This window comes from Vitis vinifera, chromosome 4, assembly GCF_030704535.1.
Source record: "Vitis vinifera cultivar Pinot Noir 40024 chromosome 4, ASM3070453v1".
NCBI lineage: Eukaryota > Viridiplantae > Streptophyta > Magnoliopsida > Vitales > Vitaceae > Vitis > Vitis vinifera.
The window spans coordinates 2,455,756-2,470,624 of record NC_081808.1 but is presented as its reverse complement, the minus strand read 5'-3'; the positions used below and the strand labels follow the sequence as shown (position 1 = coordinate 2,470,624).

The 14,869-nt window shown below is 33.8% G+C and overlaps 1 protein-coding gene across 1 annotated transcript in view; it reads left to right on the top strand.

The window, feature by feature from the left end:
• The first annotated feature begins 4,206 nt into the window (after positions 1 to 4,206).
• LOC100247441 (uncharacterized) overlaps positions 4,207 to 14,869 on the top strand; it is a 31,912-nt gene continuing 21,249 nt past the window's right edge. The window contains exons 1-11 of the mRNA XM_002280924.5: positions 4,207 to 4,433; positions 5,000 to 5,830; positions 5,956 to 6,377; positions 6,608 to 7,259; positions 8,133 to 8,219; positions 10,322 to 10,368; positions 10,966 to 11,075; positions 11,259 to 11,359; positions 11,612 to 11,704; positions 13,866 to 13,949; positions 14,272 to 14,355. Coding sequence (XP_002280960.2) covers positions 4,338 to 4,433; positions 5,000 to 5,830; positions 5,956 to 6,377; positions 6,608 to 7,259; positions 8,133 to 8,219; positions 10,322 to 10,368; positions 10,966 to 11,075; positions 11,259 to 11,359; positions 11,612 to 11,704; positions 13,866 to 13,949; positions 14,272 to 14,355 — 2,607 coding nt within the window. The 5' untranslated portion in view covers positions 4,207 to 4,337. The remainder of the gene's footprint in view (positions 4,434 to 4,999; positions 5,831 to 5,955; positions 6,378 to 6,607; positions 7,260 to 8,132; positions 8,220 to 10,321; positions 10,369 to 10,965; positions 11,076 to 11,258; positions 11,360 to 11,611; positions 11,705 to 13,865; positions 13,950 to 14,271; positions 14,356 to 14,869) is intronic.

The following is a 14,869-nucleotide window of genomic DNA, read 5'->3' as shown; positions in this document are numbered from 1 at the left end:
ATATTGTGATATTTGATTATAATATGTTTAATTTTAAAATATATTTAATATTAAAATTATAATATATTTAATTTAATGGTATTAAATGATATAAAATAAATGATGATAAATGTATAATTTTTAAATATTTAATTAATATATTAATGATATTAAAAACTTTTTGTTACTCAATTAAATGAAATTTTTTTTATTTAATTATAAAATAATTATAATTAATTTATTGTTTAAATATTTTGTGTATATGAAAATTTTTAATATATATGTAGGTGCAAAATGATTAATAAGAGGCAAACTTGCCCCAATGGTAAGGTGAGTACTCAACCAACCTTTTAGTCGGGGTTCAACTCCCCCGGGCGGCTGAAACAACAAAATATATCATAATCAATGGGGTGGGGTGCGGTGATTGAATTGTGAGTATTAACGGGCATCATTAAGGAACCCCACACCTATATTGCATGTCTTGGCTCATTAGCCTTGTCAACAAAAATTAGGATTGATATTTTAATCAATGGTGCCAAGTGGGGTGGGATGCGTCGCGGTGATTGGATTGTGAATATTAATGGGCATCATGAAGGAACCCCACACCTATATTCCATGTCTTGGCTCATTGGCCTTCTCAAACAAAAGTTGGGATTGAGATCAACTATTAAATATGCGCAATGGAGTTGGCTTTGGGTGACAAATGGGTTTACTTTACTTGAACTGATAAGCAGAACACGAAAAAGCAATTTTTAGGAGTTTTAAAATTGCGTAAAAACTATCCCTATTTAAATTAAAAAATACATGTTTTTTTTTCTCGATTTGTGAGAAGACATGCCTCTCAAAAAAAAAAAATATTCTACTTGTATTTTTTTTTTCAGAAAATCATAAAGAAGTTTTTTCTTTATCCTACCTCGAATATTTCCTCTTTTTTTTATGAAAACAAGGGTCAAGATTTCGGTTTTTATATTTGTAGTTTTATTCACGACTTAGGACAAAAAAATTGACCAATGAGTATTTTAAAAAACAACCCAAAAATCTTATTTTTCATCAATACATTAGATACTCATCTTTTTCCACTTCTAGATCACCTCCTTCTATATAATATAATTTATTTGTGTAAAACATTGCTAAATAAATTTATTTTATAATAATAATAATAATTAAATCTTTAAGAGTACACCAGAACCTACTTAATAATATTAACAAATTATAGCAGAGTTGAATGGTATTTTGAGAAGACGGTTTGACTTTGAATGCACCCACCTACTTATTGATTCTTTTTGTGTCCTTTTCAAACTTTTCTATTACCAAAATACCCTTAATGATAATATGGAAATGCCCTTCTTTCAAGCCTTTCCCACTCACTTTTTGTCCTCCCTCCGCTAGAAAGCCTTTCCAAGGGTCGTGCTATCGTGACAAATCGATTGCCTAATGGAGACCGGCACCAATCGCAATATTTTTATGTATACAAATGGGTCTATTCTTTTGCATCCCATCTACATTCCATTTTTTGTACTCTTTTTTATTTATTCCATTTTTTGTACTTTTTATTTATTTATTTATATTTTATTCAATTTCACATTATTTGTATCATAATCCCGTACAAATATACACTCTATCCAACGGACTAAATTTGATCATACATTTTTAATAGTCGAAATTATGAGTATGGTAAGTATCAAATCGATATCCTAACATTTTTCCTCTTTAAAACCTTAAGGTTATATTTGATTTTTAAAAAATTTAAGAAAAGATATGAGAAAATGTAGAAGAAAAAAAGTAAAAGAAGGAAAATAAGATTAGATTTAGAATTAATAATTTATTTTTATATGTTTTTTTAAACTTATTTCATTTATTTTTTTTTATTATATAAAGATTAAATAATATTTAAATATATAAATTTCTAACTAATTTTAATTATATTTACTTTTTTTTCGAAGGGTTTTTTTAAGTAAAACCAAATATAAGAAAACTTTCGTTAATATTTTTTTTTTATTTTCTTAATAATTTATAAAACCAAACATAATCTAAATCTTAAATTTGTATTTTTAATATAATTGAAAACAACTTCCACGATTATTATAACGACGCATTCCTAACTCTGTAGATATTGTCTATTTTGAACCAAAATGAGTCTTTACAACTTTAAAACACATTTACAAGATTAAAATAATCTTATACTTATATATCGTTAGAAAACTTTCTCTCATATTTGATGTGAAATATCATAAATATCCTCTTATGCAGACAAAACGTCATCGTTGTGTCTCATGGAATTACGAGACCAAACAGATAAACACCTTCTATAGGCTAAAACAGACCTCCACATCAAGATCAATAAATATCATCCACTCTAAAATCAAATAGGTCCTCATGACTTTAATACACACTTACAAAGTCAAAAGAAGTTTATATTTATATAATATTATGAATTTTCTCATTTGACGTGAGATAACATAATCATCATAAAGATTTTAAAATATATTTATAAGATTAAGAGGAGTTCATGCTTATATAATATTATAAACTTTATCATTTAACGTGGGATACGATAATCATCATAAAAAAAAATAAACAAATAAATATTTTCCTTCAACACCGTGAAAAAACAACTTGTAGTATGAGTTTTTTATTAATAAAATAATACCTTGTGTAGCACAACCTGACCTAAAAAATGACAAGTCGACTTATATATATATATATATATATATATATATTAAAGAATAATATTTTGAAAGATCAAGATTGCGAAATGTGGACTTTTAAATCTCTCTAAATATTAATTTTAAATAAATTATTATTAAAATAAAAAACTATTCAAATATGGCCTTTTCTATCTCCATAATATTATTAATTTTAAGGCCTTCTAGAAGATAAATGAAAGACAATTCAAAAGATAAAAGTCGGAAGGATGAAATCATGTTTTTTTTTTAAGGCTGTGTTTGATTTAAGAGAAGGAAAATAGAGAGAAATAGTTAAAGAAAAGAAAACTAGAGGAAAATAAAAAAATAAATTGAACGATAATAAATTATTTTATATACTATAAACATATTTTATTTATTTTAATTTTTTATTAAATAAATTGAAAATATGTATTTTTAATTAATTTTAATTATATTTAATTTTTTATAGGACAACGAATATGGGAAAATAATTTTTTTAAATTAATTTTTTCTTTAATGTTTTCCTTAAACTAAACCTAACCTAAATGTTAATGGGATTTTGACAACTCTTCCACTAATATCAAGGTCCGAGGTATTTTTTTATTTATTAGAAAAAACAATTATATTAATTGAAAAAAAAAACATGAAATGTCTTCCCTATGATGTACAAACCTTACCAAAAGAACCGAGTAAACCTCTACTAAACCACGAGACTATACATAAAGGACAAAAGGTTTATACAAGTATAACAAACTTAAACCTTATAGACCAACTCCTTGGGTGTACAAATTAGGTTTAAATTAAGCAAGCCCATTTGAGGTCAAGTTTCTCCAAAGGTTAACAATACAAATTAAAGTACAAATTCCCATATCACTTTTCAAAGCAATAACATAGACACATTCCCTTTTGGTCTTTGCAATCATGGAGTTAATTTTGTATAAATGTTAGTAAATATCAGTTATTATAATTGTATATACTGTGTTTACTATTATTACTCAAAACTTAAGATTAGGAATGATAATGAGATGGATTCGGAATGAGCCATCTTTAACCTAATCTTGTTTTGTTTATTTATATTTATTCTCATTCCAAAAATAATAAATAAATAAAATAAAAAGAGCAAAGCAGATAAATCCCATCCCGTTTAATTTAAAAAAAATTAATTATAATTTTTTTAAAAATAAAATTAATTTATATTTATGAAAAGTAATATTTTATTTATATTAAAAACGATAGAAAAATGAGCAAAACTAATTTTTTATTTAAAATTATATATAATCGGGACAGGAAAAGGTGGGATAAAATTATACCCAAACCCACTCTTACTCTCATTCCGAGTTTTTATTGACTTCCTAAATCCATTTGGAAACTGTTTATTTCTATTTCAAATTCTTCCCATTACGGGCTGGATTTGCCCAATCGCGATCCTACTGTATAAAGGCAACTCAACCCAACGTTCGGGTGGCCCAGGAAAAACAAGGCCCAGAATTCCATGGAATGGGCCATGTTAATGCAGGCCTGGCCCACCACTGAATCATGTTAGAAGATATTGTGCACAAAACCCTGAACTTCCCAAAACCCTGAGGCGTAAACCTCCTCTGCCTCTCTCTCTCAATCCACCGCCACTGAAGATTATACCAGAAGACAATTTACAGCAAAAACTGAGATGTTGGGGCAAAAGATATTGTATTAATGGCGAGCATTCAACTACAGAGGAGCTACTTCTTGTCGACTACTACTGCTGCTTCTTCTTCGCCTTCACTTTCATTCCTTCCCTTCATGGCCAAGGTTCTCCCTTTTTAGTTTTCATTGCAGGCCCATTTTTCTGTTTGGTTCCTCTGAGAATGTAAACCCCAAGAAGGAAAAAATGGAAATAATTTTTTTTTTTCAATGTTTCTTATGTTTGGTCCTAATTTAATTTATCAGCTGCCAAATGGGGGGCTACCACACTTCTTTCTTGATGTTGTGAAGGCTATGTTTGGTTCGCGGAAAATACAGAGGAAAGGAAAAAATGATTGAAATGAGTAACATATAAAATAATTTATTCACTTTAAATCTATATTTTCTTTGCTTTAGTTTTTTTTCTTCTTTCCTTATACTTTTACTCTTCATTTTCTCTCTCTTGCATTTTCCCTCGAGTTTTCCGGGAACCAATCATAGTATAAGTGCCTATTGTTCTAGAAAATGCTCTCTAAAAAGGGGATATCGCAATACATTTTATTTCAGTGAATTTATATTCTATGGTGATAGTTTCTTAATGAGAAACTGTTTAACATGTTCTTTCCATGTCCCTATGCATTTTGGTTGTTGGTTAGGTGGTAATAATTTGTTATTTTGTGGAATTTTTGTTACAGTTGCAATACAGGGGATTTCAGAATTATCCTGCTACTTCCTTACCATGCACGAGGCTTAATGGGGGAGATAAATTCGGGAACTTCTCTCAGATTAATTTTAGAAAAATCGGCATACCTGCATTGGTCAATAACATTCAACCAAAGATTCTTAGATTAAATGTTAATCGGAATTTTCATATTTTTGGAAGCCTTACTGATAGTTCCAGGTTTGCGGTGCCTGTTCAGTCCCAGTTACGACTTGGGTTTCCTAATGCTGTGACACCCATTTATGGGACTTTGGACATTGGTATCAGATTTAGTTCACCTTATTACAAAGCTCTTGCTAAGAGGCCCTTCTCCCAGGTCCCAAGAGTAAAAAATAAAGGTGATAACTTGGGTATAAGGGATGGGACTGCTGAGAATACTTCACTTTTCAAACCTTTTAATAAGCATAGGAAGTGGGAGAAGTCATTGACTGCTCACAGGAGAAGTTTTAATGGTGCGGTGCGTGCTGCAGGTTCAAACCAGCCCACAAAAGTTAGTTCGTCTAGTTCTAGAAGATCAGCTCTTGGTGATGGTGACATGATGACTCAACAAGAGCAACTTGTTGATAATGGCAGGAAGGATGCGGATTTAAGTCCATCTATTTCAACTTCACCTGTTAGCAACAATAACCGAGGCTCTAAAGCTACAGAAAAACAGAGGAAGCAGTCAAGAACTAAGAAAAATAAGGAACAAGTTACTAGCACTGATGCAAGCTCTGATGTCGCTCAGAAGAAAAGTACTAAAAGCAGCTCTGAAGCAAATAAGTCCAATATCACTAAAAAGAGCCAGTCCCCACAGGCTTCAAAGGTGAGACATGTGTCCATATGTATATATGAATGTAAGCATGTATTTATCTAGATTTTATGTTGGAGAATCAGGTTTTGCTCCTTTTATCTCATTGCAATATTTTAACTAACACTGCAGTATTTCAGAATAATTCAACTGGGAACAAGCCTGTGGAGGCGCTTGATAGTTCTGTTTCAACGAAGAGCCAATCCAAGAAGGCAACTGGCAGCTCTAATAAAAAGGGAAAATCTCCAAAAGTGGCTAATGAGTCACCAAAGAAACAGACGGTCCACACTATGGGCAAAATTAAGTCCCTGGAACAAAGGCCACTGAAGAAATTATATCCTTCTTCTGGGAAATCTGTTGTGGTGGTGGAGTCTGTTACAAAGGCTAAGGTCATTCAGGGCTACCTTGGTGACATGTACGAAGTCCTACCTAGCTATGGGCATGTTAGGGACTTGGCTGGAAGGTCAGGATCTGTGCGGCCTGATGATGACTTCAGCATGGTTTGGGAGGTCCCATCTGCTGCCTGGACTCATCTTAAGAGTATTAAGGTTGCCCTAGGCGGGTATGATCTTTTCTTTCCTTTTGATTGCTACCAATTTATCTAAACCAGCTGTATCCATGAGGCAATAAAAGTATTTTGGAGATCAAGTGGAACAAGTTTATATGTATTACTCCAATGTTGAGCTATTAGATACTGGGTGTTAAGCTATCATTACATCTTATATGGTTCTATGTGATCTGTTTCTAATTGTGTTTCTGCATTTTCTTATCTTGTTCTGCCTTGTTCCTCAGAGCAGAAAATCTTATTCTTGCATCAGATCCTGATCGTGAAGGAGAGGCTATTGCTTGGCACATTATTGAGATGTTGCTGCAGCAGGATGCTTTACATAAAGATTTAACTGTAGCAAGGGTTGTTTTTCATGAAATAACTGAGTCATCCATCAAAAGTGCTCTGGATGCTCCAAGAGAGATTGATGTAAACTTGGTTCATGCTTACCTCGCACGACGTGCTCTTGATTATTTGATCGGATTCAACATTTCCCCACTATTATGGAGGAAGTTACCAGGTTGCCAGTCAGCTGGGCGAGTCCAATCAGCTGCTCTGGCTCTTATATGTGATAGAGAAATGGAAATTGATGAATTTAAACCACAGGAATATTGGACGGTTGAAGTTGAATTTAATAGGAAACAGGGTTCCTCAATGAACTCCAAATTTTTTCCATCATACTTGACTCATTTCGACTCCAAAAAGTTAAATCAATTTTCAATCAGCTCTCATACAGAGGCAAAGGCTATTGAACAGGAGATTAATTCATTGGAGTTCAAAGTGATTGGTTCTAAAAGAAATAAAATGCGGAAAAATCCTCCCACACCATATATAACATCCACACTTCAGCAAGATGCTGCAAACAAATTACATTTTTCAGCAATGTATACAATGAAGGTTGGCATAATTCTCTAACTGTTTATGTGTATTTTTATAATTTTCCCTGTTAATTCTTCTTATTTTTCCAAATGGATGAAGTCATAGTCGGTTCCCTTTCTATTTGAGATTGGTGAGATTTGTATAAAACATTTTTTTATTTAATTTTCACAGCTCAATTATAATGCCTGTTTATTGAAACAAGCTAATATATGATTAGCTCCTTACTAATTCTCTTTTGAACGTTTAAGTGAGTGATATTGATGATGCACCTTAGTGTAAGATAAGATTGCACATTCCTTATTCTTGTAGTAGTGGTAGTAATTATGACTGTCCTCATCATCACTATTCGCAGCAACACATTTTTAATTTTGTCGTTATAATCATCATCATCATCGTTATCATCAATGGTATTCTTTTCATTAGTTATTCCATACGCATGACAAATAGGCAGTGTTCATTGTATAATTTTATTCTCATTTCTTATAGAAGAAAAAAAAAAAACCTAAATGGGAAGTGTCACTATGCATTACACTGTTTTATCGTACATCCAAGGTTGCGTGATCCACCACGAAATTAAGGTAAAACATTTTTGTTACCTGAATGGTGTGTCATCATTTTGGCTTGAGTTGTGCTGAAGTGCCAAAAGAACATGTGATGTGTTGAAATAGTGTGGCTTTCATGAGATTCATGTCAATGCTTGTGTTGATAAAGGAATTTTCAGCGCTTTTGTGTGAAGATGCTCCCGTACTTCTATATTCCTCAACTTCACTGATTTGCTGTACCATTTTTTGTATGATGTAGCCTCATTATTTTATGCTTTAAATTGTGTTTTTCTAGCTTAATATTTTGTTGTTAGTTTGGTCTGGAACTTACGTGACAATATGAATGCAGTTAGCACAGAGACTTTATGAGGGGGTTCAATTATCAGATGGGAAGGCAGCAGGATTAATAACATACATGAGAACAGATGGACTACATGTAGGTAGCAGCTTGGTTGCATGAATATTTCCCTGCAGTGCTTGGTTGTTTGGATGTACCATCTTGAAATGTTTTAATGGTGCCTAAGGTCACGAGATATATTAGTCCATGTGTCTGTGTGTATTTTTGTTATTTTGCCCTTCAGATGATTAGCATTTAATGATTCCAAAGGTCTTTTTTTTTTTTTCTTTTTGCTTATTGCTTAGTTTTTTAATTGTCTCTTTTCTGTAGTAGTTATAATTCTTTCTTTGGTATTCCTTGTGGGTGGTTTAAGTGTTTGGGTGCCAATAAGCTTGTTCAGTAAGTTAAAAACTGGCTAATTCATCCATTACAATTACCAGCTGACATTTGCAAGTCTTTATGTACTTGAGCTGTGGAAGCACTCTTGGTTGACTGAGTCTTAATATTGCTATCCTGTGCTCTAATTTATTTATTTACTTTTCATAAAACTGTGCTTAATTTTCTAATTCAGTGGCATGTCTTGATGAGTGAAATTATGAGTAATTCTGATATTTAAGTTTGTTTGTCTTTTATTTTCTTCACTTGAATTTCCTGATTTAAGGACATATATTGTTTTTTCAGCAGGCTTGTTTTGAAAATTGTTAACCTAGCTGAATCATGCATAGTCTCTAACAAGTGTGAATATATTGAAGATTATTTTTTTTTTATAAGGAAAAAGTAAGTATATTAATCAAAAAGAGGAAACACCAAAAAACCAGTGCCCTCGAAGTATACAGGGAGTATACACACCGCCCTCCCTTACTAGGAGCCTATCCAGTCTAAAAAACTTACAAGAGAAGAAGGGCTCTCTACTAAGGAAACCCTGACCCAAGACCAAAGATTACATACAAAAGAATATTTCAACATTTGAAGCGAGAGTTCCTCATTCCCAAAAGCTAGTCTATTTCTCTCCTTCCAGACTGACCAAAATATACATAAAGGAGCCATTTGCTAAGCCCTCTTGCGTCTTTTCCCCACAAACACTCCATTCCATCCAAGAAGGGTTGCCTTCACTATACACGAAAGAGTCCAAAATACACCAAAAAGGGAGAAAAGAAGGTTCCACAGGACCCGCGTCTTAACACAATGAAGTAAGAGATGGTCCACCATTTCTGCTTTGGATAGACAAAGAAAGCACCTGTTTGCCAAAGAGAATCCCCTCCTTTGAAGTTGCTCCAAAGTTAAGACTTTACCCCAGGAAGCCTCCCAAGCAAAGAAAGCTATCTTTGGAGGCACTCTTACCCTCCGAATTCTTTCGCTAGGTAACATAGAAGAACCCCCCCGCTCCAACATAGAATAAAGAGACTTAATTGAGAAAGCACCATCATTTGAAGCTGTCTAGATCACTCTATCTTCCTCCTCCCTTTTAACCCTGAAGGCATGGATCTTCTGCAACAAACGCTCCACCAAATCGATCTCCCAATCATTAAACGCCCTTGCAAAAAGAGGAGTCCAACCATCCCCATCTCCAACGGGGTTCCAAACCTCCGAAACCCAAGCATTCTTAGACATGGAAATGGAGAAAAGAGAGGAGAAGGACTCACAAAGTGGCACAAATTACTTTGATTTGTTCAGAATTACTTGCATTTAGTGGCACGAATTCTTAACCATTCTCACATTTGGAATTTTCTGTATCCGACCATTATGAGTAAGAGTATTAGCTGATGAAAATGTCAGATTTTAACTCTTATACTTTTCTTTATGCTCATGTGTATGCTTATACCACTTAATATTATATCAATACATTTGCCCGTCAGGTTGCCAGTTGGTTAGGGCAAGTGCTGGGATGTGTGATGAAGTGCATAGTCCCAGATTTGATTCCTGCTGCTGGTTGAATGCCCTAAGATTATCCAGTGCTAGTTGTGGCGGGTGTGGTCAGCACCCTGAGGTTTAGGTCCTCATGGGGAGTTTGAAGGGCTTCCGTGGAAGGTTTCTTGTTCATCAAAAGAAAATAAATAAATAAATAAATAATATCAATACACTGAAGGAAATGTGCTGCGACTGCGACTAAATTATATTTATTCAGCTGGTGTTAAAAATTCTGTTTGAGATAATAATCCTTTTGTGAACTTCTAATGCTTCACCTTCTTTTTCTTTTCAAGGTTTCTGATGAAGCTGCGAAGGACATACGCTCCTTGGTTGCAGAAAGGTGAAGTTTATGCATACCTAGATCTAAATTTTATGTTACATCTATCGGACGCTATATATGCTTTTGATGTACTTTTGGAGCCATGTATAATTATTTGTCCTTTATTAAGTGCTGGTTTGCAATGTGAATGGTTATCTTGGTTTCTCCAGATTCTGAAATGTATAATGTATAGGTATGCACTTTGATAAGGTATTAAGGTCTTAAAATACATGACCTACAATTTTGAATCTTGTTGCTTTGTCTTTTCTGCACTCTCTTCTCACTCATCTTCTCTTATGCTATGGAGGCCCAGAAAACTACCCTACATTATCTTTCTTAACTTTGTCTTCCTCTCTTTTTCTCTTTGATTCTTTGTTTCTCACTATATAAAAGAAAATGGGTGGAGGGTTTTCTTTTCCTCTCATTTTGAAGAGTGCGGCCTTTGTATGTATTGTTGCAAGTGTTGTCAATTTTTGTTATTAGAGGAAGAAATCTCGTGTATTTGCTCGAATTTCTTCCTTTATTATGTTATAATTGCATTTCCTCTACCTAAACAGTAAATATTCTTTCTTTTATTCTTTAGTTCTTGGTGACAAACAAAAAACTTCTTGTTTGTAGGTATGGGTCCAATCTTGCATCAGATGGTGTTCGCAAATACTTCAAGAAAGTGAAGAATGCTCAAGAGGCCCATGAAGCTATTAGACCAACTGATATTCAGCGGTTACCATGTAATAAATAATTTTGTGGGCTATGTGGCACTTTATATAATCTGTTTGCTGATTTGAATTTTTAATTATCACACTTCTTTGTCTTCCAATAAAATTAGGTTTGACATCTTTACTTCACCGTTTGAATGACTCGTATGGCTATTTAACTAAAAAATGTCTTTTATTTTTTTAATTTAATTTTAGCAATGCTTGCTGGAGTACTTGATGAAGATTCCTTAAAGTTGTACACTCTTATCTGGTCTCGCACAATGGCATGCCAAATGGAACCAGCTACAATTGATCAGGTTAGGATGTAAATTTCCTTTATTAACTAAACACGTTGTGCTCTGCCAAGTGAAAAAACATCTATTGCTCTCAAGCAACTTGGTATTGGTTGCCATGTTTTGGTGATTGCATTTGTTTCACCCAATAGCATTTGCATTTAAAGTAGCTTCTTTTTTTTGTTTGTTTCTTGTTAGGGAGTATTTCATTTCTCCTTTTTTTTTATTGTTTGCTCTGCATTTACACTCACCTGACATTTTCTTTGATCAAACTAGATCCAAGTCGATATAGGGAATGCCAATGAGTCTGTTGTGTTTCGATCCACATGCTCAGGAGTTGAGTTTTTTGGATACCAGGCAGTCTATAAGGTATAACCTTATCTATTTATTGTTCTTTAAATCCTTTTCTTATTCATTGGAGGTGTAACCTAATTTTGTCTTTGAGTTTCTGTTTAACACTAATTTTTTGATTTAATACTGCTGATCTGTCTTTAGTAGATTGCTTGGATTTAAGAAAGGCCATATAGGGGGCAAACCTTAGCACATGAGATGTATGCAAGGAAAACCCCATAGGCTAGAAAGAGAAAGATCAAAAGGCCCAAAATCGGACACAGGTACACTTTAGGCCATCCACAACCTATCCATGAACTACACTCCCCCCTATTAGAACCAAAACTTGTGAAAGGACTCTTTCGAATTTGGACTGACAGCTCCAATCCTTCAAAAATATGTCTATTCTGCCCTTTCCAGTCGCACTAAAATTGATAAAGGGGCACAGTTCTCCAAACCTTCCTTGTCCCTCCATTCTTGCTGTTTCCTGCACACCTTAGATAAGGCATGTCAAACCCATACCAAGGATGCCAAAAAGGAAAAAAGTAGAAGGCAACAGAATCATGTCAGAGGAAGTTTTTACCAAGAACGCCCCCTACCTAGATGCCTTCCATGACAGATGTTTCTTTTTTTTTGAATAGGCAAAGATCAATTATATTAATAGCACCTAACAAAGGGGCACACCAAAGCCTTCCATGACTGCTGATATTCTCTCCTTTTTGGCACTACACTGTACATGATACGCCATCAACTCTAACTTCTAATCATAGAACCAGTTTAGAAGAATTGGGATCTAATGGCCCTGCACCTTTGTATTGGCTATTATTTCTACTTGAACAACATAGGGTAGTGGATGTGCACATACACACACACACACTCATCCACATACATACTTGAACAGTGTTTCTCAGTTTCTGGTTTCTTTTTTGTGTTTTGAGTTGCATTTTCTTTAAAAACATTATGAGAAAATAAAAGAGACACTGCGCATATAAATGATAACAATTGACTAGAAATAATATCTTCAAACTTTGTTATTCTTTGTATGGTAGATCTTGTATGGCTGGCTTGCATTCATGTGCCACAACAATCATGTTTTGAATATTTATTGTGATTTTGTCAAGGTGAAAATCAATGTAAAAGTGAATTTGGATTTTTTGGTCAAGATCATGCTGGCTTAATCAATTCGCCAAGTGTACCTCCTCATTCATTGCATGGTGGCTCAATTTTCCCGTTTTGTTTGTTTTGTATTTCATGTGTCTGTCCTTGCTTGGTGATGGAAACCTTGTCAATTTGGCATGGTCATGTTAGTGGCAAGAGAAATGAGAAAGTGTGGGGGGTGGCTCCATTATGCTTCTGTAGTGTTGGAAGAAATTCAACTGCATGATTTTTGTAAAGAGATAGAGCTGTTGGTGTTGAAACTTAAAGTTGTCTTTTTGAAATCTGTGCTTGAATGGTTGAAGGCCTTTGTGTTGGTTACACATGGGGGAGGCTTAGAGCATCTCTGTTAGATTTTATCAATAGGTTACATTTGGTTATTGGTGAGGGTTTTGTAAACTTGCTGTACACGCTTGCTTTCCTTTACTTCGCCTTCAGTGGCTTAAGGACCAGAGTGTTAAGAACTTGAGACTGGGTCTTTTTTTCCACTGTTCTCTTTTAGGGATGGGGGTACCTTCTCCATGTCCTGTGTGCTTAGATTACATCCCCTTTTAGTAGGCGTCTTTTTGTCATAAAATTCTTTTTTACTTATAAAAAAATAAATTGAAAACAGAAGATACTTTTGGATGCTGTGCTGTTGTCATTTAAGCTACATTCAGTTAAGCTGTACCCTATTCAGATAACAAGGATAACTGAGAGATTGATTGTGGCGTCTCTTTTTAATATATATACTCTTCTTTACTTATAAAGAAAAAATGGACAACTGAGAGATTGAATGTGAGTGTCATTTCCAGGTTACGGTGTATCTGTGTGTTTGTTCTTTGATGACTTTTGATGTCACAATATGCAATTCAATATGGAATTTTTTATTCAGAATCACATAACAAGGTGACATAATTTGCAGACATTATATTTTGTTCTTGTGGTTTTAAATTTAGGATGTGGATGGTCAAAGAATGGGATTGATACCTCGTTGCAATCTGGCACTTTGTTGTATCTTTTTATTTTTGAGGCTTTCCGATTTTTATATGCTTTGAATTTCTAGGATGTGGAAGCTAAAGCAATCAGAGTTGATGAAAATGAAGGGAATGAACGTGGTGAAGTCTTTAAGGCTCTCAGTTCATTGAAGGTACTGACCATGTTATTTAAATTGTGTACATAAAAAAAAGGCCATATTTTTCCTTTTTAATATTATGTCAATAGTTTCATACTCCAGTGAGTCTAAGGTGGTTTTTCTGTTTTTTTCCTTCCCTCATACTATTTCTTTCCTGGGATACGCCAAAGGCTGGGCTGTGCTGTGCTGTGCAGTGCTGTGCATACTGACACTTAATTGGCACCTAATAGGGAATGCTATAGCATGAAAGAATTTCTTAGAAATGAAAAGATTTGCCTCCATTGCTGGGGTGTAAGCTGATTATCATTGGACCATCACTAACTCATATGTTTTATAGGCAGGGGATCCATTGTATCTTAGTTTACTGGAGCTAGAGCAGCATCATACCCTTCCTCCATCACGGTACTCAGAGGGTGCCCTGGTACGTCATTGTATTCCCCATTGTACTTTTTTTAAGACTATTTTCTTTGAAATAGATTGCAGTCAAAGGAGTCAAAATTTCAACTTGCAAAATATTAAAACACAAAAAAAAAGAAAGAAAAGTTTCTATATGGATGTAAAATATTTTTATTTGTTTTCTTGTCAAACACATTATATTTTAATCCTTTAAAAAATATTATAATTTATAGAAATAGGTAAAGATTTCATTGTACAACACATGCGACGAATATTATTTTATACATAAAATGGATATTGATTTCTATACTTCTATTTTCTTAATGAATGTGGCTTGTAGTAACTTGCTTTTATGTAATAGGAACAATGGAAATGATTTGAATCAAATCATTCTTTTGCCACAAATGCATATGCAACTATTTTTATAGGTGCTTCTGTGAGTGCTCAATCTATGAATGGAGAGTGGGAGGGAACTTCTTTGTACTTTTGTAAAATATTTGGTCTTTATGCTTGCTTACCTTTATGATGTTGCTTGTTAC